At 40.4% G+C, this 27,247-nt stretch overlaps 1 protein-coding gene and 1 long non-coding RNA gene across 3 annotated transcripts in view; one reads left to right on the top strand and one right to left on the bottom strand.

Annotated features, from left to right (window-relative positions):
• LOC306975367 overlaps positions 1 to 27,247 on the top strand; it is a 251,708-nt gene that overhangs the window by 112,845 nt on the left and 111,616 nt on the right. The gene's annotated exons all lie outside the window — the stretch shown is intronic.
• The window catches only part of plcb4b (phospholipase C, beta 4b), an 84,146-nt gene continuing 58,317 nt past the window's right edge, over positions 1,419 to 27,247 (bottom strand). Inside the window, exons 15-38 of one of the 2 annotated variants that reach the window (XM_079572655.1) lie at positions 27,159 to 27,243; positions 26,988 to 27,078; positions 26,828 to 26,917; positions 24,514 to 24,659; positions 23,634 to 23,726; positions 23,376 to 23,526; positions 22,112 to 22,196; positions 21,297 to 21,421; positions 19,580 to 19,631; positions 17,926 to 18,028; positions 17,542 to 17,706; positions 12,045 to 12,249; positions 10,182 to 10,270; positions 9,966 to 10,122; positions 9,044 to 9,093; positions 8,824 to 8,889; positions 8,636 to 8,751; positions 8,474 to 8,549; positions 7,182 to 7,357; positions 5,714 to 5,815; positions 5,581 to 5,638; positions 5,413 to 5,499; positions 4,181 to 4,217; positions 1,419 to 1,943 (exon numbers count right to left, since the gene is read on the bottom strand). In XM_079572655.1, the coding sequence (XP_079428781.1) occupies positions 1,867 to 1,943; positions 4,181 to 4,217; positions 5,413 to 5,499; positions 5,581 to 5,638; positions 5,714 to 5,815; positions 7,182 to 7,357; positions 8,474 to 8,549; positions 8,636 to 8,751; positions 8,824 to 8,889; positions 9,044 to 9,093; positions 9,966 to 10,122; positions 10,182 to 10,270; positions 12,045 to 12,249; positions 17,542 to 17,706; positions 17,926 to 18,028; positions 19,580 to 19,631; positions 21,297 to 21,421; positions 22,112 to 22,196; positions 23,376 to 23,526; positions 23,634 to 23,726; positions 24,514 to 24,659; positions 26,828 to 26,917; positions 26,988 to 27,078; positions 27,159 to 27,243 (2,482 nt within the window). In that variant the 3' untranslated portion in view covers positions 1,419 to 1,866. The remainder of the gene's footprint in view (positions 1,944 to 4,180; positions 4,218 to 5,412; positions 5,500 to 5,580; positions 5,639 to 5,713; positions 5,816 to 7,181; positions 7,358 to 8,473; positions 8,550 to 8,635; positions 8,752 to 8,823; positions 8,890 to 9,043; positions 9,094 to 9,965; positions 10,123 to 10,181; positions 10,271 to 12,044; positions 12,250 to 17,541; positions 17,707 to 17,925; positions 18,029 to 19,579; positions 19,632 to 21,296; positions 21,422 to 22,111; positions 22,197 to 23,375; positions 23,527 to 23,633; positions 23,727 to 24,513; positions 24,660 to 26,827; positions 26,918 to 26,987; positions 27,079 to 27,158; positions 27,244 to 27,247) is intronic. The other variant, XM_079572656.1, reaches the window with a different exon arrangement.

Below are 27,247 nucleotides of genomic sequence, written 5' to 3'. Positions count from 1 at the left end.
CATAGGACCTTTAAAGACGGTAGAACGGGACAGCCCCTCTCCTTTGTAACATATAACGACCCTAACAGGGTGACCCTCCCTTTAATCCTTTGCATTGTTGACAGAACTCGTGCTCGGGACAATAGCTGCTACTTCTAAACAGTGGTTCCCCTTCAGTGAGGTCTACATTCAACACGTATGCCTCTACAGTGCTGCTGCTGCTACAGTCCACAGTCAGGACGCCTACCACAGCCAAGTGCTCACGGACAGGACGGCAAACAGTGGCTTCAACTACACTTCAGTGCAGACGGGACATCTCCAGGTTTCCTCTACAGGATATGGACTAAAAAAAAAACTATAAAAACGGCAACTTTCAAACGGAGAATGCTCAGAGTTGTAGACGATACACTGCAAAAAATGAAGAGTTCAAAAGGATATTTCTATGAATTTCAGTAACTTTGAGAAGGAACAACTTAAAAATACTTAGCAAGTTTGAACTACTCTTTTTTCTTAGTTCTACGGTCATTTTCAAGCCATTTTGAGTCAGTTCTTCCTCATTTAAGGGAGTAATTTTTTACCAGTGTGTGGAGTTTTCCTCCAGATGCTCCTGTTTTACATAGAAATATATGAAAATGTACAATAGGGTCACCTCTAGGGTCAGGAGTAGGGCTTGGTACCGTTAAACGATACCAGCATGGAATCTGAAAAACGTTTAGGTACTACTGGTATCGAAAAGAGAGAAGTATCGAAAGCAGGTACCCAAAAATGAAAAAAAAAAATTAATATATATATATATATATATATATCTTAAAGATATTATCCTTAGATTTTGAAGCTGTTGGTTCAGGGACAGCATTAAAGGAAGTGACTGGGTTGTTTAATCTCAAATAAATGATTTCCCCCCCATTTTTTTGCCCAGTGTTTCCAATTTTTTCTCGTTTTCCCAATTTGTTTTCCTCATTTTTGCTCACTTAATGATATTTCCCCTATTCCCACCCATTTTTTCCCGTTTTTTTTTCTTTGCCATTTTTTTTAAACACATTTTTCTCTTAATTTTCCCAAATTTTTTATAATTTTCCCTAATTTAAAAATTAACATTTTTCCTATTTTCCCACATTCTTTCTTATTATTGCTCCATTTTTTGCCCCATTTATTTTTATTTTGCTATTATTTCTTTTACATACTTTTTCCTTAATTTTGCTTCAATTTCCCCCAAATTATTCCCCATTTTCCCCACATTTCTTGACATTGGCGATGAACCCGATATTGTAAATTTGCATATCTTCCACACATATTACTGTTACGTTTTCTGGTTTTAGATGACAAATATTTTAGCAAAGTATTGTCATAAATAAATAAATGTAACGGTACCAGCCCTAGCCAGGAGTCCCCAGAAAAAGATATTCTGCATCTTAATGACACTAAATGTTTCAAAAAATATTTCAAACGTCTGATTAAAAAGTTCAATATTCTAAGAAACTCCTGAGCATTTTCATTGTTTGCAGTGTAGACGTCTTTGTCAGTAACTTGGGAGTGATTTCTACATAGGATAAGTTTTTGTGACACTTTCCTGCCATTCCGAGCACTTTCCCCCATTCAGAATGTAGAATATACAGTTTGTTTGTTTGTTTGTTGAATGTCTGGCGTCGCTCTTCATATTTCACTACTTCAAACCCCTGTGCAGTGTCTTGTGAAGCTGCTGCGTCCTTGGATCATGAGGAGGCCCAGCGGTGGCGGAAGAAGCACAGGTGGAGAACACGGCAGAGGTGGTGCAGTGAGCGGACTGTGGGAAAGGTGGGAGGTGGTGGGGGGGGGATCGGCGCAGTCTGACGTGAAGCTCGAGAGTTTGAAGTCCTTCTGTAAATGTGTTTGTTTGTGTCGCGGCGCTCAGGAGCTCACACCACTGTGGCAGGTCTGCGCTCCATCTCCTCCTCCAGCTTCACCATCTGCTGCATGTCCTTGGCCTGGGTCACAAGAACGCAACACAGTCAAGAGTCAAGATTTTAGAAAGAGCATTCACAAAAACAATCGGCAATAGCGTTTTAAAGAGTTGCTCTTCCAGGTGGTTAATGTCCATTTAAATAAAAGTCTAATAAAGCACACTCCAGAACAGTAGGTGGCGCTGTGCAGATGTACTGTCATTTATTTTTGTATTTTTAAGCTATATGCCCAACACTTATTTAAATAGATTTCTACTTTCTACTTTCAGAATATTTATTTTCTTACTGCAAATACTTTAATACTTTCACTTTGGTCAGCAACTTTTACTTTATTGCAGTAATATTTGACCTTGGGTATGTGTACATTTTCACAAGTAATGACATACTTTAACCACCTCTGCTTAGAAGTGCTAGTTCTGACCAGTAAAATTTGAAAAATGTCAGAAAACTGAAACAAGAACAACAGATTTCTTCATAAAAAATAGGTAAATAAATAACGTATTTGCTGTTTATTAGCTGATCCAATGGAAGCACGTGCAAGTTGCATAAGAGGGGTCCCAAGATTGACCCCTGGGGGACTCCACAGGCCAATTTTGACAAAGTACGTCCTGTCCTCGAGATAAGACTTAAACCAGTTTACGTAGCACATACAAATGTCCATAATTTTCCAAATCTGAGGGAAATATTTTTATTCAAAGGCCCTATAGAAAAATTGGCCGAGCGCCAAAAAGGCATCCCACATAGCATCAAACTGCAAGTCTAGCATCTTTTTATTACTTCGAATTTTGTGTTTGGGGTGATCTCTGGATGCCTTGCTCTGTCGACAAAACATCACACAACAACGCCGCCGTGTGTGTGTGGATTTAGTTTGGTGCCAGTGCTTTGGTTTGCTTCTTTGATACACCGTGTGGTGTACAAATGCCACGTAAAAACCTATTTTATCCACACGCCTTTCCATTTATATGCGTTTGAGCGAGTGAGTGAAGGTCGATACAGAAGGCCTGGACTGAAAACCCACGGCACGCCACTGCCTACACCTGAATTTTCTTTTCAAACAATGACAGAGGAAACCACTAAATTAAAATATTAGTTGAGGCCCAAACTCATCCCTAACTTTCATGACTTATTTGTAGCATCCCAATTCTTCACAGGGACTAATTTAAAGGCACGTTTCACAACTTGCAGGATCAAGGGTCACTAAAAAGTTTAGGTACTACTGGTATAAAAAAGACACATTGCTTTTATTTTTTTGCCCTATGTTTGCCCAATTTTCCACATTATTGGCCCATTTTTTTCTTAATTTTGCCTCAATTTGTTTTACCTGTAATTTGTTTCACTAACTTTTGCTCATTTTTATTGCCAATTTTTCCCTTATTGTTCCCCCATTTTTTATTTTTCCTATTTTCTAATTTTATTTTTTGATCAAAGTTTTCCCCATTTATTTATTTTTTCTTTGCACAATTTTCCCTTATTTTTTGCCATATTTCTCCCAATTTCCCCCCAAAATTATTCCCCATTTTTCACCTATTTCTTTTGGAGATGAACCCAATATTAAACATTTGCACATCTTCCACACATCATTGTTCTGTTTTCTGGTTTTAGAGGACAAATATTTTAGCAAAAGTATCGGAAAAAGTATTGTTCAGGTATCGGTATGGAAAACCAAGTACTGGTATAAAACAAAATGTAACAGTACCCAGCCCTAATCAGCACGAACATAAATATAAAAATCAAGTTCTTCTTCCACCACTGGTTTTGACTAACAATGCCACCTGCTCACAACAAAGAGCAGAATCTGGCTCATACTGTTTTTTAATCTTAATCTTTAATCTTGAACCTTAACACACTCCTCACCAATGCATGTCAAAGGCGCATGTTTAAAATATCCTAAAACTAAACACGCCGTGCTGCGAGTCGAGGATGTTTTTTTTTTGGCGGAGACTATAAACGGTAAAAAGCTGTGAATCACTGAGATGAATGAGTCAAGCTGTTGGCTGTCAGTGGCGCAGTCAGAGAGCGCCCCGTGTAAACAAACACCGGAGCGTTTTGTACAATCTGTCAGGGCTTCTGGAGCTGCTGCTGCTGCTACTGCTGACGACCAGTGTTTGAGGCAAAGAACGAAACACAATTCTTTGACTTAAACCAAATTAAAACAAGCATTATAGTATGACACCGATCAAAACTACGAGCAAATCTTCAGTAAAAAACAAAATGATGGAAGAGTGAGAGAGACAAAACCAGAGGGAGATGGAGATGCCTACCTTGGACCTGTTTGTTTGCGTGGTATGATTTCAAATGCTGGAAAAAGCAAATCATAATGGATTAAATTAGGAACAACGGGAGACAGATGACAAATGAAAAGACATGGATGAGTACAGTACACGTGAGCTCATTCACATTATCAAAGGTGAGGACTATGTGGCAGTGTTTGCACTTTTTATACAGTATATACGGTATATTGTATATTTGACCTTGTTAATGGTTAATACAGACACAACAATGTTTTAATGTGCATGTGCTGTGTGATATGACAATATTTTAAAGCAAACTTTTGGGCACTTCAGTGTTAATATTTTGTTTTATAACTTAAAAGACCGAAATATCACCAAGAGCTGTTTTAATTTGTGCCTCAAAATGTGGTTGGAGCACCCTCTGCTGGCAGCTGCGGGAAATATACATGCTAAAAACAATGTATGAGCTTCACTCTTTAGCCAATGGCAGGTTAACAAAATAATGGCGTTGTAATAAATGCTGTGAAGTGCAAAAAAACCCTTAAAACTCCATATATTTGGCAAAGATAGTTCCGAAACGTAAAATGGCTTGAATGCATTGAAAGACTACTCCAAGTTTGTTTTGTTAACGTCTCTAAAAGTGCATTCTATCCTTAAAGGGACTATACAGAGCTTAAAAATGTTAAAATTATGTATTTTCCTCCCCCGCATGTTCCAACAATGTCCTAATGTGTAGAATGAGCTCAGACCTGTTCACCACAACTGCCTCTAAAATCCTGCACTGTCACTCAAAAATGTGTTAATTTGTCATGCACGAGCTTAATATAGAAGCTGCAGTTACACGTATGACCTGAGGTGGCAGTAGTGAGTATAAAATGACGAACTTGCATCTAGCCCCTTTAAACAGGGCTCCATTTGTGCCATAAACAACATAATTTGATCTGATCTTGGCCAAACATCAGATTAATAATGTTTTTGTCCATTTCATGGGACTGTATGGAGTTTCAAAATATTAAAATTAAGTATCTTCCTCCCCCTACATGTTCCAGCAGTGTCCTAATGTGTTGAATGAGCTCAGACCTGTTCACCACAACTGCCTCTAAAATCCTGCAGACTTCGGGTCTGAAGTACCGTCATGCATGAGTTTAATATAGAGACTGGAGTTACGCATAAGACCTGAGGTGGCAGTAGTGAGCATAAAATGACCAACTTGCATCTAGTCTCTTTAAAGGTTAAATAAATCGTACTGGTTTGGACGGTACCTGCTCATTAAACTTCTCCAGTTTGTCCAACTGCTCTCTCTGGTTCTTCTCCAGTTGCTCCATCTCTTTCTGGTGCTTCATGGCCAGCTGCCCAAATAATATAAAACGAGAACATTAGCAACTACAGTTGAAATAAACACATTATCTTTCATTATGTGTAAGTCTTACCCTTTTTCGCTCATCCAGGAACTTCTTTGTGTTACTGCTGTTCAGCTCTCGGACTCTCCTGAAACACAAAACCGAAGATCAGAACTTCCAAATCTTTCGTTCGCATCACAGTCACACCGGTTCCCGCGGTTACCTCTCCCTCTCCGCTTTGTTTTTGATGGTCTTGTCTTGGCTGATGGCTTTGCTGTTTTCCATGGACATCTTCGCTTGGTTGGCACGCATCTCTTTGCTTTGTCTAAAAACAGACACAATTGAGCTGATCAATAAACGAAGCAACATCATTTTACAAACTGTCAGGAGCAGCCTGTTGATGACCTCAGTGCAATTCCATCCATTCTACTAAACAGATGACTGGATAAGTAAAAGCAAACTAGACACAGTTAGATCATTTTCAGCTAAAATTTTAGTAAAACTTGAAGCTGAATGAGTTTTTTGTACATCTACCCATGAATATCATTTGTGAGTTACAGATCCTGTCTCCATAAGCCATATAGAATTAAAAAGGAGAAGTCCATTAGCCTGCTCAATGTATTTTCCCTATAGCCGTTAGCATTAGCCATCAAACTATGAATGAATGAACTATGAACTATGAACTGCAAATTATGAACGATCCAGATGTTTTCAGATGTTGTCAACCCATCGACCACATTTAGGTCAAAGCCTAATAAGACATTATTCATGAGTGTATAGACATTTTGAGATTCTACGTTAGATACAAATTAACATCTAAAAGTGTTCTCTGAGCTAAATGCTACCTCAAATTCAGTCAAGTTACTGCTTTTTGTGAGGTCGGACACACATCCATTGGCCACTAAACATCATCTTATACGTTTGTTAAGTGTAACATCACACACAGTAATGATCTACTTCCGGGTCCAAACTGTTCCACTCATAAACATGCAGAAAAACGCAACTTTATCTGAATCTCCTGCTGAAATAACAACAGATAAAAGGCCGGAATCTGTCATAAGCCTAATTCGAACAATCTAGCTCAGCATTTCTCCAGGTAAAATAAAGATATTTTAATATATAAAACAAGCCTTTGTTGTGCATGGAAAAAAATAATCTGATAATTAATGCCAGAAATGTATTGCTAGAGGAAATACAGAGTTAATGTAATATTTCTTTGTGATCAGATGTAAAGAGCCTTGTAGTTGGCTCTACAGCAGGTTAAAATCAGCTAAATCCCATTATAATGAAGCTCCATCATCACTTAACAAACGTATAGGATGCTAATGATAGAGAAAACACATAAATGATATAAATGCCATGAAAAGGACAAAACATACTTTCCCATATATTAGTGTTATGCCTGCCTTCCCTATTCATTCGTATGGGGATAGAGCATTCAGTTTAAATCGGGTCAGAGATTTGACGGCTAACATAATGTGTGCTTTTGTAGAACAGGCTCAGAGCTAAAGGCATTTCTTTGATTTCTGTGTGTGCCATAGGGTAGTAGTATGTACAGTGGTGCCGTGAACTGAACTGAAAACAGAAAATGTAAATCTAATCACAGTATTTTTCTTTATTCTGAAATGGTGCAGTCCGACCCCACAGGATCAGGTCATTGAACCTTGTTGCTGTGAGTGAAGCGCTCGTACCGGTCGTGGATGAGTTTGAGCTGCACCGTCTGCTGCTCCTGGACGGTGGTCAGGAGCTTCTTGAGGTGGTCACACTGCTGCGTGACGTGGCCGTCTCTGATCTCCTGCTCCTCGCTGCTGTGGCTGCGGATCAGCTCCGACCACTCTTTGGTGTGCTGGGCCGTGATGTCCTTCACCTGAGCACAAACACACAAACACACAAACACACAGACACACAGACACACAGACACACAGACACACAAACACACAGACGAGGGGAACAATGAGTCAAGTAGAATGGAGCAGATTAGGCCAGAAAATCTGTTCTCAGCTCCAAAAGTGATATTGATGATTTTATTGAGATGAATGGGTTAGAGAGAGAGCTCTATCTGTGTTTCGTTGTATTTTGTATTATGACAATAAAGATCTATCTAATCTATGTGATGCACTTTGTGACGATGTCTGTGAAAGGCACTATACAAATAATCTAATCTAATCCGAAAGCTCTGTGGGTCATACGATTTCAGAAAAGTTCATTCTCACTCAATTGGGCCAAAATCAAACATTTATGGTCATTTTTCACCTTCTATTATGTTTGACCCAATCATGTTATTTATTTACCAGCCTCGAAAAGAATATTATGAACCAATTTTCAGGACAATGTCATGATATAAGTTGTATTCATTTACTATGCATTGCAATTAGCTGACGTGTCAAAAATGCTTTATGATAGTAACAATGTAACCTATAGTTTAGGCCAGACATATCCGCGGGCCAAAACTGGCCTGCAAGACTATTTAATCCGGCCCCCGACTTGTAGAGCACAAATTCCTCAGTATGCCAAAAAAAAGTGCAATACAAGCTTAAGCCAATATAATTTTTTAGCATTATATGGAGCACACGACCCGCCGAGGAAGCTGGATTTCGGCCCATGACCCAAATGAGTTTGACACCCCTGGTTTAGGCTTTTATGGCACATACATTTACAAGCTTATCCCTTTTATAGATTATCAAAATATAGAAGATGTTACAGGCTGGAACATATTTCAGCACCCGTCTTTGTAATAAATTACTGTACGTGGATTTTGTGAAAGAAAAGTGAGCACTAATCAATTCAGGAGGAAGCCATTGTTTTGCTTGCTTGTTTTATAATTACTTTAAAACACCTACTTTAGCTCTTTTCTTATTCTCTGTGAGCTCTTTGATTAATGGTGTAAAAGGTCATGAACTTGTAAGTAGCTGGACTAAAAGTAAATATAAAAATGGATGCCTAATCTGCATTTTTGAGGGATTCATAGTTGGAAGACCTTTACCTTAGTTTTGTGTTCAGTCTCCAGTGTTTGGATCTTATCCTCCGTCTCCTTCTTCAGATCCTGGCAGTTGTTTTCTCTGGGATTTGGAAATACGCACATTATCAGCGTTAAAAGTGGCTAAAGAACATTATTGCCAAGGCACCAATAGGAAAAGCCGCTCACCCTCGCTTCTTGATGGCTTTCTCCAGTAGCTTCTCCAGAGTGGTCTTCTCTTTGTCGTGGAGGGACACCATTTTGTCGGCCTGAGTGCAGTGAGTCTTCTGCATGATGTTCTGATCCTGGTTTGAGACGGCAAAGGCCAATCAGATCATTTTCTCCCGTTATTTCAAATCCGACGTGCTTTCACTCACCTTTAGATGCTTCTTCTTCAAAGAGCTGAGATCCTTCTGCTGCTTTTTCAATAGCTTAAGGTAAGACTGCGGGACGAGAGCGTGTGACTTAGGAACAAGTTTATTGGAGTTGTACAATATATATTAATTCAGTCATAAACTAAATAAAATACAGCTCAAGTATGTTTTTAAAGTGAAAAAAGTTTATTGAAATCATTGTATGAGGAAAAAAAACTCTTACCTTCATTTGCTTTAGGTCATCAATGCTGACATTAGGCACAAGACCGGAATCTGGAAGTTGATAATCATTGACAAAAGTTATTAAAATGTTACATTATGGGCTAGTACATACACACAAGGGACAAGTGACTTCTGATCAGACTTTTCAGGTCTCCCGTTACTTCCCTATGAACGACTGTCCATCAGTAACCTCACCACAAATTGTTGAAATATTCATTTATCTATGCGAGTCACTGTTAATCCTAAACATGAGACAGTAGGACAGCTCCGGTCAGATGGTCCAGTTCGAGGTCACGAACTGAAACCTAAATTCAACAATTCCACCTGGTTAGCCTGGCATAAAGTCAGGTACATATTTATGAACTGATAAAGACATATAAAGACAGTCTGGAATTGTGGTAATAGGACGCAACTTCCAAATCAAGACTCGAGATGGAGCTAACGATTGCAGCTTGAATGAGAGAAAAACAATCAAACACAAAGCAACCTAAGCATATGTTCTACACCATGATTGTTTGGAGTTGATACGTACCTGCCTGGTCTTTGTGTGTGCCCTCAGTCACGCAAAACGACCAAAGATGTTGTTAGCATTTGGCCTCTCCCAATGTATTCCTATTGCTCCAAACAGGGGCGAAGTTGGAAGCGACCAAGCTCTTCCACGGGCACAAAGACCAGACAAGTACGTATCAACTCGTCTAAGCTCAGGTACGAACACATCACAGTATGGAAGAACTGTGTGCCCTCAGTCACGCAAAAAGACCAAAGATGTTGTTAGCATTTGGTCTCTCCCAGTGTATTCCTATAGCTCCAAACGGGGGTGAAGGTAGAAGCGACCAAGCTCTTCCACGCACACAAAAACGGTGGCCTATTCCTTTAACATGGAGGATCAGTCTGGCTCGTGTACGGCTACCGTAGACACGTACCCTTCTTGGTTTCGGCGTTGTTGTTCTGGGCAGAGTTGGACATCTGGGCCGTGTCTGAACTGGTCTGCGGAGTCACGTTGGCCTTCACCGTGTCCCCTCTCCCCTTTCCCTTCTTGTCGTTCTTCGAGCTGCCACTGGGGACGTCGGCGATATCGTTCTGTGGAGTGAGCCGTCGTTTGTTATTCAGTCACTATTCGACATCGAGCGAGATCATACCGTGTCGATTCCCAGCGCTTTCATCTGGTCGGCTCTCTTCTCGGCGATGGTCAAGAACTTCTTTGGGTCTGACAGAGCGTCCACGATTTCTGACGGAAAAAACAAACATTATTTATTAAATCGGCCGATCAGGATAATCACCACTTCGACTCTTTGTTCAGTGCATGACAAAATAAACCTTTCTTTGGCTCAACATCAATTGTATGCGCCTGTATTTGCTCCAGAGCTGAATGATCAAAGTGTGACTCATGGATGTGCTATTATCTACAGTAGATAGAGTTTATTTGTGCCTCATAATTTGTTTATGTGTTAAATTTGGGACATAGTTCAATAAATTCATTTAAGGGTTTTGAAGTGAAACATTATGGGATTACAAAGTGATAAGAGTTTGTGGCTGAATAGGGAAACGTTTTCAATTTAGAGATATCAATTTGAAACCTTATTTTAGGCCTAAAAATAACCACATTTTCTGTATTTTCAGCAACAAAATCTGAATGGATGGAGCCAGGTTTCTTGTTAAGTTTGAAATTAAGCTGTTTATTTGTGGAAAAATCTGGGGAAAATGTATTTCCGCGCTTGGTTTTTGAAATTCAACTCACTGAATCATGTTAGGAATTAGATATTAAAAAATCCCCATGAAAAACCCTTCATAATATCAACCTCTTACCCCCTGCCTTAACCGAGTGCATTGTGAGGCATTGTCTTTTTCTGTTGCATTGATTAAATGCCTGGATGGAAATTAGCCCATGGCTTTAATCCGGTGTGGCTTGTTTACATGCATGAGATCATGGACTGTCCCGACCACATAAACCAACAAATAAAAAATAAATAAGAACGTCCCATGCGACCGAAACGTGTGGGCAAGTCCCGTTACAATAAAGGATTTTTACTAAGCGGAACGCCTCGGATCCTCTCTTTTTCTTTCTCAACACAGTTACACTTGAAAAACTTGCTGTTGGCACGATTTCACCACATTTTTATCACTTTTTTGTTGCTCTTTTGTCACTTTTTTATTGTGTTATTTTTGCTTTTCTGGCACGTTTTTATCGCTCTTTTGTGGCTTTTTTTTGTCATGTTTTCGTCACGTTTTTGTCACATTTTGGTTGCATTTTCATCCTCGTTTTCATCGCTATTTTGACATTTTTTGAGCAAGAAGCTTTGGGTAAAGCCAACGTGAAGAAAATGTGCTCGGTTCAGGCGGGGGTTAAGAGGTTCAAGGCTGGAAGGTTTAAGTCTGTAGGAGCTACTTATGTGGAGATATTGTCGCACCAATGAAAATGGCCATTGAAATTACAATTTCCCAAATAAATACATCACGAAACATTGAATCAGTGCAATAATTAGACATGTTATTGTGAAGATTAGTTTTTATTTTCTTTCCTGGTCAAAAAATCTGAAAATTGAAAATAATATAGTTTTGGATTATTGAAACATACCACTACTCCATATATCTTTTTCATGAGGATATAACATTATAACACGGATAAAATCTCAAAAGTCGATTTTTCTAATATCCCCTTTTTAAGTAAGTCCTGTTCTCATTATTGAATTACAAACACAAGCCGTTTCAAGAAAAAAGGGAATAGAAACATCCAAAGGCAAAAGCGTTCCCCCGCTGTAATGCTAATAGATACAGCAATAGTCAGTTAATGTGGCCCTGAAGCTTTATTTAATGGCAGATACAATGGTCTTGCTCATTTGTATGCCCTCGCGCCCACAGACTGCTCTCGCTGACTTAATGTCGCCGCCCGTGGCCTCGTCTTAAAAAAGCACAGAGTGAAGCGGAGAGAGGAGCTCGTTTCCTGCGGGCGCCGTAAACCTGCGCTGGCTGTAGACAAAGGAATATTCCTCCCTGCGCCTCACCTCCGAATCCGTCCGGCACGTATGTTTTGAGGATGATTTGGCAGAAGATGGTGGGCAGTGACAGCGGCTTGTTGCCCTCGTTCCTGAGGGAGATGTGGCGGTACCCGGCCTGCAGCCCGTCCAGCGGCAGGATGCGCTGGCCGATCAGTTTGTTGTTGTCGTCGTACACGGCAATGCGCAGCACAGCCAAGTCCGGCAGGATCACCTGAGGGAGGGGCGGACCAATAATTACACCACGTTACTCAGCATTACTCCAGTTAAATTATATGCAACTTTATGTTTTTTCAAAGGTAACATTTCTTTCCTTATTTTACTGAACTTTGACTGAATTCCGCCTGGCGCAAGTACAGAGTTAGCACAGAAGAGAGTGACATCTTGCGTGCAAACAAACAGTGCCCCAGTGCTTGTGTGGCCAAGGCACGGGGGCGGGGCTTAGAAAGGAGAGGTCGACTGAGGCATGGTGTGACTGCAACAAGCACTTCAAGCTTCTTCCCCTTTTCTCTCCTCATCTTTGGCTACTAGAGTTAGATTTTATTTGATAGCGGTACTTTAACGATTCTTGGTTTACGATACCGATACCTTTTTTCAATACCTATACCAAGATATGTGTCATACAGAACCATAAAACAGAACAATAATGTTACTTTATTCCATAAAAGACTATTTCCTTTTCCATTTGTATCATTTATTTGAGCTGAAACAACCTAGTCAATTCATTTAATGCGGACACTGGACCCAACAGCATTAAAACTTGGTCTCTAAACTAGTGATACTAGTAGTACCTAAACCTTTTTTTCAATACCATACTGTTATTGTTTAACTGTACCCAGCCCTAATAACATTAACATTGCACACGGCCTCCTGTACTTCCTTCAGCATTAGGCTGTGTCATTTTCAAGCTTTTACAGGACAAACTACCAACGTTATTCCACTGAGTTAAACAATGGCCGCGTCCGTCCATAGAGAAAGAGAACACACTGTTCTGGTACTGAAGAGCGCTGCGCGGGGCTTACGAGGCTTACCGACGCGCTTATTGGACATTATGTTTGCCTGGATACTTCATTCACCTGAACTTTACATTGTCATATTTATTGCTCTGTTTTATTGCCTTAATGTTCGGTGCAGCGCTGTGAGACAACTTCTGTTGTGTAATTGGGCTATACAAAACAATTAAACTTGAAACTTGAAACACACCCCCACAGCCACTCCCGCTCCGCAGAAAAAATTGGTCTGTAGGAAGAAAAAGCTCAGGGAGGGACCATTGTTGGTCATAGCATCGCCATTGACCATGGTTGTCTGTCCAGCCCATGTACAGCCCCCGATCAACTCACTTTCTGCGTTTAGTCTGGAGTCAAAGATTTCACAATGCGTCTCGTCTAGAGCCTGTGTTTAGAAACAAGACTGGGCCCCATATCTTTATCTACATATAGATACCAGTCAGTTTTGGGTGTCTCCATGGTCCGCACATATCTCTTCTTATATCTGTGGTTCTTCCCTTTTTCCCCTGGATCTTACAGGTTTGAGGTCAATTCACTTATTTCACAGTTAGACATGTACTTATCTGCTTCAGTCCTCACCCCACAAACATAATGTGAGCACACAGTACGCTTCCAAAACGAGCTTCCTCCTCCTCTGCTGTGGAGCCTAATCTCAGACTGTCTCCTCTGAGTGTTTATCATCCTTCGCGGTTCACTTATCTGCACACCAATGCACACCCTTTCACACTCCCAAAGGGTGAGCCCCAGCCGCCTGAGGACACAGCGACTGCGCTGCAGATATGGAGGAGTCCCCGGCCGTCGACAGGAATCACAAATACCTCACCAACGTTACCCCAGACACTGCCCTCCAGGGGGCGCTCTGACCTTGGTCTTTAGGAGATTGCAGCACGACCTTTTCAAACATGTGGCAAACTCTGGGCACTGTCCAGCATCAAAAACGCCTGATGAAGAATTGGGTGCATAATGTTACTGAACATGCAGTACTTATACAATGGGAGGCTCATACTGTATTTATTTGTTTAGTTCAAGTGCAAGAGTCGAAAGGATTGTTTTAAAAGGACAATACGAAGTTTAAAAATGATAAATCTAAGTATTTTCCTCCCCCTACATGTTCCAGCCATGTCCTAATGTGTAGAATGAGCTTCGACATATTCACCACAGCTGCCTCTAAAATCCTGCACTGTCACTCAAAAAGGTGTTAATTCGTGTCTGAAGTGCCGTCATGCACAAGCTTAATATAGAAGCTGCAGTTACGCATAAGACCTGAGGTGGGAGTAGTGAGCATAAAATGACTAACTTGCATCTAGCCCCTTAATGAAGAAAAGCAAAAGTTCTAGATTTCAAGTATAGAACTTGGGAGTTGCTCATGGTCCTTATGTGGAAAATATAACTCTTCTGATGCCCACATTCAACAAAACATTCAACATGAAAACTAAAGGAAAATGTAGTATAATTTTTCCCATAATGAAGTGGACCTCTAACCAGTAACTCCAGGTTTGGCCAAGTGAAGCACTTTTTCAATGCCATTACAATGAAATGTAAACTACAACTACCACATTTGCAGGCCAAAGGGAAATAATATTGAAATTTGAATGTAAATGTATGACATATAGATTAAACACTTGTGGCTGTGGCCTTGTTTCAATAAGCTTCTGCAATGTCAAAAGATCCATACTTTCTTTTTAGCAAGATCTTGTATTGATGGTGGGTGAGTGTAACCACTGAGCAAAGCCTTCTCCAGCACATCCCAAAGATTCTCAATGGGGTTAAGATCTGGACTCTGTGGCAGCCAATCCATCTCATGCTCCCTGATCCACTCTTTCACAACATGAGCCCGATTAATCCCAGCATTGTCTTCTTGGAATATACCCATGTACCCAACCCATGTTCAGGTCGTTCAGCTGATGTCATTCTTTGGGCACATGGTGTTTGTTTGTTTTTGGCTAGAACGGAATACATAGTTTCAACATTTGTATGTAATATAAGGCAGAAACAAACCCATCCTTCCTCATTGTTTTGTTTCACAGTGCAGAACCCGTGGTGCTACATGTTTGGTTCTGGTGGGGGGCGGGGGCAGAGGGAGGACAGTTTGACCCGATGGCCTGTGATAGCGCTCGATGGTGCTCAGTGGCAGCGCTGCGGCACCGGTGATGGATGGTGTGAGGGAGAAGTGGAGTCACGGCTCAAAGACTCCTCATTCTGCCGAGGGAAGCACTGTTACCCTCCTGTACTGTACATAAGGGCCGCAGTTTTCACACGTGTACAGTGCGGATGATTGTACGTAATCATGCTGCTGCACAATGAAGCCCTTTGTAATGTTGTCTCAGTTAAATTGTGCTCTTTGAACGTGCGGTGTGTTTACAAAGGGGTGGCAGCAAGTCAATTTTAATGCTTTAAAAGACATTTCTATGACAAAATACTATATTTATGATGTTACAACCCACACATTTGAGCATAACTAATTTCTAAATGTTCAAACATTCCATCAAACAGAGGAATGAGGAAAAACCTTGATATTCAAAAGCAAATTGGATACATCGGTTATTTTTTTTAAGACAATTTTCACCAAAACAGCCAATATATAAAGTATGTTTTTGACCAGGGGTGTCCAAAGTGCGGCCCGGGGGCCAAATGCGGCCCTCAGACCAATTTATGGTGGCCCTCGGCCTCTTGCTGTATCGGTACACATCACCAGAGATGGACCTTTTTATTTGAAATGTAATCATTCTATACAATTCTAACCTAACAACTAACATTTTATTGTGAGACAGAGCTGGCATGAAGGTTTTGAGCTTAAATTGAGGTATGGGGCACAATTTAAACCACTGCTAGTCGAAGGTTTTGCGGCACTAACTACCGATCTACAGCCCTTCACCCCGTGTACGCTTCAATATGCGCCCCCCCCCATGAAAAAAGTTTGGACACCCCTGTTTTTAACCATAACTTTTGTCAATGTTCAATGTGTTTTAAAGACATTCAAAAGCCTTCATTCTGGCACTGTTTGTTAAAGCAGAACTAAGTAACTCGTGCCCCTAGAGGCCATGAGCGCCACTGCATGTGTCGTAGCAAGTTACGGTTCTTTACTCATTAATTGTCCATGAGAGTAAATACTACGCTGACAGAAAAGACAAAGGGAGAGAGGGGTATTGTACATCCAATAACACAATGGAGATCTTTTTTTTTTCACTCAAACTTGGCTGAAAATACTTTTTAAGTGGCGCTAGCCCGCAGTTAGCTTTGCCCGTTAGCCTGTTAGCTTCTTCTTCATGATTCCATTAGTGTGCCTGAGACACCAGGGGGAGATAAAAGACCCCCCACTCATCCCATTAACACTTGTGTTACCCCCAGAAGGACATCGAAGAGAATTTATTAAAGGAATAGGCCACCGTTTTTACATACTAAGATATGTTCTTACCTCACTTTAGACGTGTTAATATATCCCCGTCTGGTCTTTGTCCGCGCGCTCTGTCACGCAAACGGAGCACATACGCAGCCTCTCCCACATGTCACATAGCTCCGAAAAAGCTCACGATAGAAGCTACCAAGCTCTTCCACGTGTTCCCTATTTAAATAAAGTTACGTGAAGTGTTTTCATGCGAAGTATATTTACCCAGAAATGTAACATGTCGATTTTATAAGCAAATAAAAAGGGGGACTATATTGTGAGGCGTAATGATACGAGGAGTAAAACGTCCGCGCAGTAACTCCTAAAGGTTATTGACGGAAGTGAGCGGGGGAAGTCTTTAGGAGTTACTACGCGGACGCTGTGCTCCTCGTATCATTACGCCTCACAATATAGTCCCCCTTTTTATTTGCTTATAAAATCGACATGCTACATTTCTGGGTAAATATACTTCGCATGAAAACACTTCACGTAACTTTATTTAAATAGGGAACACGTGGAAGAGCTTGGTAGCTTCTATCGTGAGCTTTTTCGGAGCTATGTGACATGTGGGAGAGGCTGCGTATGTGCTCCGTTTGCGTGACAGAGCGCGCGGACAAAGACCAGACGGGGATATATTAACTCGACTAAAGTGAGCTAAGAACATATCTTAGTATGTAAAAACGGTGGCCTATTCCTTTAAGGTAAACCACTTACTTAGTACTGCTTTAATGCCCTGTGGAAACTCTTCTTACGACATGTTTATATTTGTTAGCATAAGTTTTTCATCCCTTTTTGCCATGATAATGATAAAAGTAGCATCAACATGGTTCCAAGAAACTTAGTCACAACGTTTGCTTCATCCAAAAGTCCAAAGTGGCTGATGAGAATAGTTTTATGTTGCCAAAGTGGAAATGCACCCGCCTTAATGTCCTATTTATTTCCCAAATTACAGCCGCCTTTCCAGTTTGCTCATTGTTACCACTAAAAATAACAATTCTTATTTGACTGGCATGAATCGTGCAGCACTATTATACAAGTTCCTGCCCGTGTAGGACCTCAGCTTTGGTAATTACACAGATCTGCATGTAGGGTGTATTTATATCTCCCGCAGTACCTTCCTGAAGACAAAAGGCTCCTCGTTGTAGGCGGGGTTCAGCCCATTGTTCATCACCATCCGAGTGCGGAACTCTTTCCTGATGGTGTCCGTGGGCAGGCCGTACATGTCCACCTCCACGTACGTCCCGATCTTCTTATCCGACAGGAACTGACCCGAGAAAACCTGCAGAAGTATATAGTCTTGATCAACGTGAGATGAATATAAATCAAGCAGAAAATAAGGAATAAGTTCAATAATTTAGGCTGAAAACAAAAATAAATGTACTTAAATCAAGGCTGGTACAGCAAACCAAAGTGATTCTAACTAAGGTTGACAATGGATGTATAAATGTGGTAGATATTGTGCTCTGCAGTGTTATTCCTCCATGAAAGGCTGTTTTACCTGGACACTGCAGGTGGCCGCAATGACGCCATCTACTGGTGTTTCTGAAAAAGGGTCAAACGTTCGGTCCGACCGCCGCATGAAATCTGGCTTCAACAAATACCTGACACAAAACACAGGAGTTTTTACATTAGTGTCATCGTTACCAAACACAGGCTAAACTCTATTGAATCTTGATTTCAGAGCATTTTTCTCAAGTTTAGCCATTTTTGGAATAGCTTTATAAAGATTGGCCTGAAGATTTTATTAACATTTGCTCAAGTGTGACGACTTTTCACATAATTTTGACAAAAATCAGCGATGAACTCGGAGGAACACTTGGATATGCTGGGATTTGTTTGAACTGATATGACAAGAATTTGGATGTGAAGAAGAGTTTAGTTGGGTACAGGAGCTTTAAATGCCATCTTCTTACTTTGCAAGCATTTGCTGTATGTTTTATATCGACAGCCTCCTTTTATGAGTCTGTGAGTCATTTTCAGGCTAAATTGAGATTTGTAAATTTACTTAAATACCATTTGAGGATTTGTACTTTGCTTGATTAGTATTTTTGTTGAGAACTTATTACTTTTACTTTAAAGCAGGGGTGGGGAACCTCAAGCCTCAGCGCCATTACACCACAGAACAAATGTGAACAAATGAATGCTCTTCGTCAGAGTTTGGGTGCCCAGCAAGCTGCTTTCACAAGATTGATCCAAACCTGGAAAAACAGCTTTGAGAAGCATCATCATCACTGCAGTGACATCAGACATCTCAACAGAGATAAACAATTCCAGCCATCGCATTTATGGGAGTCTGACATGCATAGAAATGATGATCCTCCATACTATCAGTCCTACCTCAGTGTTGTATGAACTCTCTTGGAGTACTTTATAAAAAAATATTTTGCCCTTGATGTGAAAAAGGTACCCCCCCCCCTGCTTTAAAGGCTCCAAAATCAATGGTTACATTTATATAGTGCTTTTCTACCTTCATTAGGCACTCAATGCGCTTTACATCAAGGAACCCATTCACACTCTCAGTCATTCACCTGTGTCAGACACTGGAGGCAAGGTGGGTGAAGTGTCTTGCCCAGGGACACAATGACAGTGTGCACGCTAGGAACAGTAGGTGGCGCAGTTTGACACCGTTGTGTTGCCGTACAGGTGGGCAACTTTGCAGTATTAAATGGATCTGTACTTTTAACTGCAAATACTTCAGTACTTTGTGATAATTTAATTCAACAGATTTTACTTGCATTGGAGTAATATTTGACCAGTAGTATCTGTACTTTGACCACCTCAGCTTTAAAACAATGCTGTATAATTAGGCAAGGCAGACTGATGTAGAAAGGATATTTTTTCTCGAAAACCCAACGCAGGCAATGTAGCTTCTGGGGCTGAGAGTTTTGAAAGTGTGAATAAGTCACATAATAACTGATCCAAACCAGTCAGTTCCACTAATGCGGAAACTCCCGTCTCTGCCGCATTAGTAATGGCCTTAATAATGGCGGGATATTAGCATTAGAGGAGTGTCCTCCGGGCCGATACGAGGACCGCGAACGCGCCGCAGTCCGTAATGGGATGTGGCAGAATTTAATTGATGAGCCTAATGGAGGACAGAGAGAGAGAGAGAGAAGAGCCAAAAGGAAGTGATGGAAGAAGAGGAGACTCACCCGCACGTGCCGTTGTACTCGAACTTCCCTTGGTTCAACTGCATGGCCAGATCTGAGAGAGGGCGGGAGACGCTGGTTAGTTCAGAAGATCATTATTATTACACCTTTATCTGGTCGTGTGTTGCCCAAAGGCACAATGACGAGAAAAAATGACCTGGAATGAGCTTCGGCTTATTTAAATGCTATATTCTCCAAAAAGGATAATCCAACTGAATAAATCTCCCCTCGGTCAGTGCCCCCTGGAGCCCGGCAGATGCCCCTGCGCCCTCTGCTCGCTCTGACCCTGTGGTCATGGGGCGCCAGCTGCTTCAACAGGCTTCACTCACTCCAACAGACTGAGCTAAGAGAAATGTGTGAGTGGTGAAATGGAAATAAATATGAGTGTGCAAGAAATCATGTAGATTTTATACTTCTTACAGCCATGTAGAACAATATTCTTTTAATAATCATGACTCTGTTTGATGGGATAATGTCTGTGGAAAGTATTAGTCATAGTTTTATGGACATAGACCAGTGAAGTGGTATAAAGAAAAGTCTGGATTGAACTACCTGTAACTGTTCTGATCAAGTCTATTGAAACAATGCCACAGTGAATGTGTGCCATGATCAAATTTAAAGGCAGTGCAATGAAACATTTGAGCATGTGACCTTTATTTTTGTAGTGACTGTTTTATGGTCAGGCCGTGAGTGTCTGAAAAAGCTGTACGTTTAATTAGGGCTGGGACAAAATATAATTTTGCGATATATCGGGATTTGTCACACATTGTGACAAAAGTGGATCGTTCCAGCCCTACTAAATATACAATCAAAACACGCATTAATCAACCTGATTTTAAATGCTTCGCTCTTGAATTTAGTAAAAATACGTATTGTATAAAAATACATATTGTATATTACAGAAGGGGGCGCCCGAGTTGTCTAGTGATTTTGGATGTCACGGCACGAGAGGTTTAGGAAACCAAGGGCTAAGTTACTCATTTACAGTTACAGAATACTGAATACTTGCCTGAAAATGTATTTTGTAACGTATTTCGTTACTCTGGCCAATCAGAGTGTTGTACAGATTATAACACTGGAAGACCATGGCACGCACGGGGAGCATGTTTAAATGCTCCATGGATAAGTTTTCATCTTATTTTTATGTTGGGAGAACAGTCTTTTTATGAACCTTTGGAAAATTGCTGCATTTCTTTGCATCCCACTCAACTAGGAGTTTGGGAAAGTGTGACAAACTGCAGCCTGTAGCGGCTAACCCGCTAACTTAGCTTACTGCTAACAACAACAACAACAACAACAACAACAACAACAACAACCAACTTTCATCCTAAATGATTGAAAACACAGCGAAAAGCTAAGTAATTTGGCATCCATAAATTGTCATATTTTGACGTAAATTTCAAAATAAATGTCCAGATCCAAAAAATAAAGGTTGTAGTAAGTGGTGTAAATTTCGTGTTACTACAGTGAAAACAGAAGAAGCTATTGAAGATTATCCAAGAATGGGCATATATCTTTATTTGAAAACTATCTATACTAGAAGGTATTGAAGAGTATCCATAAATCGACATTTTTGTGCATACATTTCAAAATAAAGGTCCAGTATTTGATCAGTCAAGAATTGTCAAGTTTTGTTTTCACATTTTCATTTGTATGGTTAGTTATTATAATTTTTTCTTTTGGCACTTCATGAGTTGGTTCGACGCGTTACCGTGGTTACCTGGGGTCTGGTAGTTCAGCGAGACCATCTGGCAGCCGGCGTTCCAGAAGATCTGAGGCATGTAATTACTGGAGTCCACGCGGCCGCCTTTGGGGTAGATCCGGCTCATCTGACGCTTGTTGTAGCTGCGGCGGCGCTCAGGAAAAAAACGCACAGAAGAGGAAAAGAAAAAAAAGACAAAGCCGCAGTGCATTTGGCAGAGAAACGGACCGGACAAACCTTTAGGGCTATTCTTAGTACGGACAGTCGGGGTCAAACCGTGGCTTTGGAGACATTCAGCCAAGTCACACCTTCAGTGGGACAGTGGCCTCTGGAGGACCCGGGCTTTTTATAGAAACGCCGTGAGAAATAGGGCGGAAAATCTATGTACAATCGTTGTTTCTGATGAGACTTTTTACATGTTGTTAGGATAACCAAGGATAAGCATGAAAAACTTCTCATCAAACTTCTATGAGGAAATGTCTGTCGAGGTTTCCCGGGCCAGCAGAGAAAGAGAGGGATTTTACTTCTCTGCAGAGGACATTAAGTGTATCCCCTTAAATCTGTGGTTCTCTTTTCACTCTAAGTACCGACTCATAAAGTAGCTGACCTTCAGAGTGTCGTCAGGATCAAGATCAAATCACGACTAAAGAGGCAGTTAATGTCCGGGTTAAGAGTCGGGAATGGTTATGGTCAGAAAAAAGGGTTTGGGTTTGGGCAAGTCGTCTTATATAGAAGTAAAAGACATTCCTCGCGGTCACGTTAATCGCTATTTACATAATCTGGGCAGACGAGCTTCCGATTCTCGAACAAACTGCTGCTCATGTGAAGGATACTTGACAAACTCGAGGGCGTTTGTTTTTAGGTATCCCAAACCGACCGACTCGTTGAACGACGACATGTTGTGGTGGATGTTCCGTTCTGAAACACAAACAAACAAGAAAACATTGGAAATTCAAACCATTTTGACTCTTGTGGATGTTAATGTCACGGTGTAGATCATAGGGCTGCACGAAATGAGAAAAGTATACACATAATATAGATATAACAAAATATAAATATATTTTTTTTAAAGGAATAGGCCACCGTTTTTACATATTGAGATATGTTCTTACCTTCGCTTATATGAGTTGATGTATAACTGTCAAATGTTGTTAGCAATTAGCCTCTTCCAGCAAAGGTATAGCTCCAAACTGGACGATATTACAGCGCAGATGTCGAAGTACTCCAGGTGTTATTACGCCTCACAATATAGTGCCCTTTTTCTCCTCTTAGAAAATCAACATGTTTAATTTTGTGGAAATAGACTTGGATCATGTAAAGGCTCACGTAAGTGTATTTAAAAAGGGGAAAACATAGAACAGCTTGGTAGCTTCTAACTCACCCCAGTTTGGAGCTATACCTTTGCTGGGAGCCGCTAAATGCTAACAACATTTGTGTGACTGAGACCAGACACACACAAAGACCAGACAGTTATACATCAACTCATACAAGCTAAGGTAAGAACATATCTCAATATGTAAAAACGGTGGCCTGTTCCTTTAAGGATTCCTGGCCTATAGTCTTTATTTGTCAAGGTAGCTTGGAGGGACATTCAGCAAATTGTTGGAGCCAGGACTCTAACTCCCTCCCCATAACAGCTGCTTTACCCACTCAACCAAGCAATTCATTTTTTCATCAAATAGTGTGAAATCAAGTGATAAAAACACTAAATCAGGACCAATACAAGACTAAAATGTAACTAAATCCAATGCAATTTCGATGCCTAAAAACTATATTTTTAATGCCACAAATGCAAATTTTGTTGGCATATTTCGTTCTATAAGATTGTAAACAGGCAATAAAACAGGGGACAGGGGTAATTTTGATTTTCCAAACTATATCGGGCACAATGAGAAACTTTCGAGCAAAAGATTGTGCAAAATTTCAGTCAGAGCTGCAGCTGAATTTGTTTAGACCAGAGATTTTGTGTTTTTGACAAAAGTCAGCAGTAAAAATAATTGAGCAATGTCAGTGTTGTGGGGTCTGTCTCTAAGGCTTTAATCTTGACATAATTCATTAAATGACCCTAACTTTGATGGATACTAAAGAGGAAAGTACCTTCTGCCTGGTCAAAGCTCTGAAACTTGACGGGCTGAGCGTAGTTGACCATCGCGGACAGATACGGGTGGATGTTGGTGGTGGCTCCGACGTAAGTGTACTGAGCGATCAGAGCCTCTTCGATGTCCTCCACCTCGGGCACCTCTCCAGCCTGCAGACCACACAGACACAGTGAGGACACAGTGAGGACACAGTGAGGACACAGTGAGGACACGAGGAATGAAAGTCTACATGATGCTGTCGTTTGTGAGAGCCCACCTTCTTGTTGTTGTCTTGGTCGGACGCCTCGGAGATGTCCGTGGCGTCTGTCGCTTCTGTCACTTCAGAGATCTCCGTGTCGTCTTCCGTCACCTGTGAGCGAAGTGGATTAGATCAGACTGGGCAGAAAATGAAATCAAAGTTACATTATTTGAAAAGGTGTGTTATAAAAGTACTGACTAGATTAAGATGCAAATGTTTTCTCTTCTAATGGTTTAAGACCAAGCTTAACCACAGATTGAGACCCAACTCCATTTTTGTACTTCCCCCTGTATGTTTCCCATTTTGTTCCTCATTTTCTCCCTATTTTCCCTCTTAACCCTTCTTTTTTTTTTTTTTTTTTTACAATTTTCCCCCTAGTTTTACCCAATTCTTTCCCATATGTTTTACTTATTTTTGCACATTTTCCCCCTATATTTTCCCCTATTTTCTCTCTTATTTTTCCATTTCCCCAATTATATTTCATTATAAAAAAAAAAAAAGGTGCCTAATTTTTCACTCACGTTTTACTTATTTTTCTCATTTTTTCCCTTTATTTTCCAAATTTCCCCCCAATTTTTTCCCCATTTTCCACAAATTCCCCCCCATTTCTCGCCACATTTCTCGACATTGGAAATACATTCGATATTGTAAATTTGCATATTATCTTGTAGACATATACAGATAATTGCCCACCTCCACTTGAGACTTAACGCTTATTTACTTTCTTGTGTTATTTAGAAGCTGTAAATCTGCTAATAAATAACATTAATCTGTAAAGTTCATTTACATCACTTTAACTGTCAAATCTTCTCAGGGATAAACTGAAAACTCGATCATTTCTAATCCATAATAATAAGGTAATGATCAGAGACGTTGAGCCGCGAGTGAAAAGTGAGACCTTTTTCAAGCTGTTGTTGCACTGGTCTTTCCTGGAGCTCAGCGCGTTGCTCTGGGAAACGCTGTTGGAGTCTTTCTCGTTCACTCCGTCCGACAGACTGCTGGGCGCCTCCGAATTCAAGTCCTTTTCCTCCGCGTCCTTCTCCCCTGTGGCACGAGGACATCGTTTATTCACTGAGATGTGGAGCAGTGAGCGACAGTCACCGCCTTTTCTACAAACTGCACTTAGAGGAAGAGTTTATATTCTGACAATGGTAATAAAAACAATTACGATTGGTGGCATAAGTCAGATTAAATGCTCGGGCGACAAAATGAGAATAAAAAGTGACAAAAAAGTGGCAAAATAATGATAAAAGACTGACGAAAAAGTGACAAAAAACTGATGAAAATGTGGCAAAAAATTTTTACCAAAAAGTGACGAAAAAGTGCCGAAAAAATGATGAAAAAATGACAAAACAGTGACAAAAGAGTGGCAAAAAAATTACCAACAAATTACCAAAAAGTGACGAAAAAGTGATGAAAAAGTGACAATAAAAAGACATAAAAGTGACACAAATTTTTACAGAAGTGACAAAATCTTTTACAAAAAAGTGACAATAAAATGACAAAAAAAAGTGATGAAAAAGTGACAAAAAGTTACGAAAAAATGAAAAAAGGCATTACACTGGTCTACCTTTAGATTTGGGTAAAACTCAAGTGGAGAAAATGCACTTGGTTAAGGCAGAAGTTAAGAAGCTAAATGTTTATTAACTAAATAATTAAATGCTTTTTGTTGCCATTTGCATGTCTTAAAACAGTATTATTCAAAAGATCAAAGCATTTATTCCTGTAAAGATTTGCAACCAAATTGGATATAGAGTAAATTGTTAAAATTTGTGTGAGAAAATGTTTTAATAATGGTGATATGCACACAACAGGTTGATTTTGAGCTAAAACGTATGTAAAACGTAAAATAATGTATCTTCACTGAATCTATGCAGTAAAAAACGTAAAGATGTGCCAATGTTTTCAAGGAAATGTCGTTTTAACATCGACTGGAATCCAATGCTTTTTAATGACATTTAACCTTAATTTCATGTTTATGTCTATGTTAACGCCTGAGAAATACCTACTGGTGCCATTTTGAAGAAACAATACTCAGATGTTGCTTTACTCTTTACATTTCTTATAATTCCTCTTTTTCTATGCTGTAGACTTAAAGGTCCTATATCATGCAAAATCGACTTTATGGAGCTTTTAGCCATGTTGTAATGCTATTTCCTTATCAAAAACACCCCCTGAGTGGTTTGTGGCTTCATTCACGCAGCTCTCAGTAATCCTCCTGAATCCTGCTCTCTGAGCAGCTGCTCCTCCCTCTCCTCCTGAACGACTGAGTGTTCAGTTGTGTCGTAACAGCGGAACGGAAGTGCTCGACGTCTGTAATGTAATGTCTTAATTCTATGCTTAAGGCCTGATTTTAATTTGTAAAACAGCGTTTTCATTATTTCTGTCGTAAGAGAGAAACAAACAGAAAAAGAAATAAAATAAATAATAAAAAAAATAAAAAAGGATGTGCCAGAGGTGCTTCCAGGTCAGCTGTGGCCAAAACAAACACATCGCGTCTGAACAGATCAGTCATGTTTGCGCTGCAGCTGTGAAGATGGAGCTCGTTATAACTGGACACACCTGTTCTTTATTCTTACCTAACGATAATGTCACGGAGAAAAAGAAGCGCGTTTGGCTACGAGGACGAGGAGTTTATTCAACCTTTTTCAGGAAGAGGCCACTCAGCTGTTTTTTTTCTCCAGGATTCAGCGACTATCACCAAAATATTGTTTTTCTGTGACTGTCACTGATGGATGTTTGGTGAACCTTCGCCTGAATCAAAGTGGATTAACTTTTATAACCAACGCGAGTCCCATAATGTAAACAGCGATGGACCAGAGCGGTGAGTCAGTCCAAACGCGGGTTAGCTTGTGTGTTAGCATATTAGCATGTGTGTTAGCCATTTATGAAGCTGTGTTGCAGATGTCAACTCCGTATAACTGCATCGTGAAGTAACTTCACTTATTGTTGTTTATTTATATTACGGTAAAGTTGTATGTGCAGAGAGAGGGGGCGGAGTTAACTGAATCGAAGCGTTGTGTCTTCCGGGTTCGAAAAATACCTCCAGAAAACACTTATATTTATCACAAAAATGAGTGCTCCATAGTGGTAGATGTACAATATATCATATAAATGCCTATACTTAACTTTGGAATGGCTAAAATAGCATGATATAGCTCCTTTAAAGTTTCCAGCTAAACTAAGACGGTACAGGCGGATCAGTAACAAACCGTTCTCCGTCTCGTCTTCCTCTCCCATTATAATGGCGGGAGTGTTGGTCTCTCCCGCCTCCATGTGCTTCTTGAAGGAATCGAGTTGTTCTGCAAAGAAAAAACGCGCCGTCATCAGAAACAGTTCACATAAACTTATTTGAGGACAAGCTGCGCGTACTTTGCTCCACTTCGGGTTTTAGACGTTTGTTTTTGATGAGGATTTTTCTCTTGAGGTCGTTTGGGGAAGGCAGAGGCCGCCCCGGTTCTATCTGTTCACACAAAAGGAAAAAAACTTGAGGATATGTGTTGCGTTTTACTTCACAGCTCGGCAGTTCAAGTCTGTATTTACGGGGAAGTTCTCCAAAGGCTGCTTTAGAAGTAAGTCACCGAAGATCTCCTCACAATACCTGGCCATCTTGTACTGCTGTGGTTTACTGG

Source organism: Gobius niger, assembly GCF_951799975.1.
Source record: "Gobius niger genome assembly, chromosome: 15".
In the NCBI taxonomy this organism is placed as follows: domain Eukaryota; kingdom Metazoa; phylum Chordata; class Actinopteri; order Gobiiformes; family Gobiidae; genus Gobius; species Gobius niger.
This window is presented reverse-complemented; position numbering and strand designations above follow the sequence as displayed.